General features: G+C 41.0%; 1 protein-coding gene across 1 annotated transcript in view; it reads right to left on the bottom strand.

The window, feature by feature from the left end:
• The window catches only part of LOC101852853 (zinc finger CCCH domain-containing protein 13), a gene marked incomplete in the record, with an annotated part of 12,580 nt that overhangs the window by 5,913 nt on the left and 4,167 nt on the right, over positions 1-2,500 (bottom strand). Inside the window, 1 exon segment of the mRNA XM_013082974.2 lies at positions 410-664. Within this exon segment, the coding sequence (XP_012938428.1) occupies positions 410-664 (255 nt within the window).

Below are 2,500 nucleotides of genomic sequence, written 5' to 3' on the forward strand. Positions count from 1 at the left end.
GTGTGTGTGTGTGTGTGTGTGAGTGTGCGGACAAGCGGACTAACCCAGATTTCGGGGGCTTCTAGAAATCTTGACCTACACAAAAAGTGGGCATTGCCCTACCTATAGGAGAAGTTTGGTTTCATTGGCGTGTTTATTTGTTGTTTGGTTATAGAGAAAAACTCTCCTTGTCTTTTAAAGAAACTGAACAAGGGGTAAAAAAAACTTTACCTTCGATTTTCTTAAAACAGCCGTTTTCAGGATAGCCCCGTTGTGCTTAAATATAAGCCACCAATTAATTTCTACCTCGATGCCAAATAATGTTGGACCCTAAAAACATACCCAGCGCTCATAATATGACCTTATGCAGTTGCGAGCGCTGTAAAACCTCTACTTAAAACTTTTTAAAAACCCTATTAAAACACTGTACCCGATCTTTTTTCTCCTGTTCAGTACGTTCATTGCGCCTCTGTTCCCGCTCATCTCTCTTTTGTTCAAGTTCATCTCGTCTTTGTTCGCGTTCTCGTTCAGCCTCTTTTTGAGCACGCTCACGTTCCTGTTGCCTTTCTTCACGCTCGCGCTGCTTTCGTTCACGCGCGGCTTGTATTATTTCCAGTTCAGCAGGAGACTGCGTTTGTCTACGTTGGTCTTCTGGGTCTTGACTACGAAGAGCGTCCTGGGTTCGCTGGGGAAATAGAGAAGGGATTGTTGGAAACCAAATTTGAGGCTACTGATAATAATAATTGCATTTATATAGCGCATATCCATGCTCAGGAGCATGCTCTATGCGCTTTACAACTACTATTACCGCCGCAGACCCTCTGAGAACAATCTCGGCTACCGCGGAAGCATACAGCGCAAGCTGCGGATTTCACGCGCTCAAACACTCAAACACTATCAAACTGACAAGATCGTTCCCTGTCTATAGCCGGGAACCCATTTCCACCTGGGTGAAGTGAGGGAAATTTGTGCAAAGTGCCTTTCCCAAGGACACAACGTCGGGTCCCTGACTGGATTCGAACCCAAGACCTTACGGTTGCGAGTCTGAGAGCCTAACCACTAGGTCACCGACGCCACATGTACAGAGAACCTTGTTGAAATATCACACTATCGCGACCCCAGTGCTTTCATCTTGTCGTATCTCCCTTTTGAATAACGGCGAAAACTGTTCATACCAAAGAGTGAGCTTTAGAAGAAGTCACATTTTTACTGATTGAAAAAAAAGGAGATGCGACAAGAAAGCATGTAGGTCGTGCTATACCCAATTAAATGATTATTTTGAATTTGTTCACTATTTAAGGAATTTATTGAATTAATTAATTATGGTGGCACATCACGATTTATACTACAAGTAAAGTTGCAAAGTTGAGCGTTTGTGCCCCCCCCCACCCCCTCCATTTTTTTACTTACATGACCAAAATTGGGTCGATAGTGTCGTAAAACATCTACTCAATCAGCCTACCCCTTTTTTTCCGGTGCAAAATAAAAGAATTTATTTGATGGTCTTTGTCTCTGACCTATAACCTCTTCGATATCTTTGCCATAGACCGAAAGATGTTATATAGCAGCTTTTGGTAAACACAAGCATTAACTTTACAACCCCCCCCCCAAAAAAACACAAAAAATTTTTTTTTTTTAAATCTGACTTGTGGTCAGGAAAATACAAAGACGTCACGATATGGTGGAATCAGGCGCTCGTCAATTTTTGGACAAATTTCCTATCAAACATCTATCGTCCTTATCTTCCCTTCTTCTTTTTTATGTTTGTTACTCTCTTGTAACACCTCTAATCTTCTGGTGCTCATATGACCTTATGCAGTTGCAAGCGCCGTAAAACCCTCTACTAAAACTAAACTAAAAGCTTTTTCAATTTTTGTCTTTCTTTCCTTGAAGAAAATACCCATTTTATCTTCAATAGATGTAGATGTCGAGATATTTGCGATTGAAGAAGGCAGGGGTCATCTGGTTTCAAATGTAAAATTAGCGAGAAAATGGCGTCCGAAGTTTGGTGACTTCCAAAGCTAGAGAGTCCTTGGTTGGAAACTGCAAATTTATATTTTATGCCTTAAATCAAAGTTATTTTTAGTAGAATACACACATCTTCGTGTGTTTACCTGGACATAAAAGATCTTTGGCCAAAAAGTTAAATTCGATAAAATAGCCAAAACGGACAGAAAAATGGTGATCTCTTCAAGCGACTGGTTTCAACCATGATGCGTCACATTTTACAAGCTAATTTTTTTTTTATTCTAAAAGGGCGTCCATTAATTCCCCTTCCAATGAACAGGACAAAATTACATTAACAACGAATCTTTAGGAGCTTAGACTCCTGGAGTCAGCTATCAAGACTGTATCATCTCCGTACCGTAGGTTTGCTATAATAACTGGGAGCGTAATAAAAAACAAGATTACCCCCCGGGGCAGTGCCATTGACTGAAGTGTCTTTAGGTCATTCCCAAGGGGGGGGGGGGCATTTCTCGTTCATGCACTGTAAAATTGTAAATGGGCTGAGTCATCAATG

This window comes from Aplysia californica, unplaced genomic scaffold, assembly GCF_000002075.1.
Source record: "Aplysia californica isolate F4 #8 unplaced genomic scaffold, AplCal3.0 scaffold00202, whole genome shotgun sequence".
NCBI lineage: Eukaryota > Metazoa > Mollusca > Gastropoda > Aplysiida > Aplysiidae > Aplysia > Aplysia californica.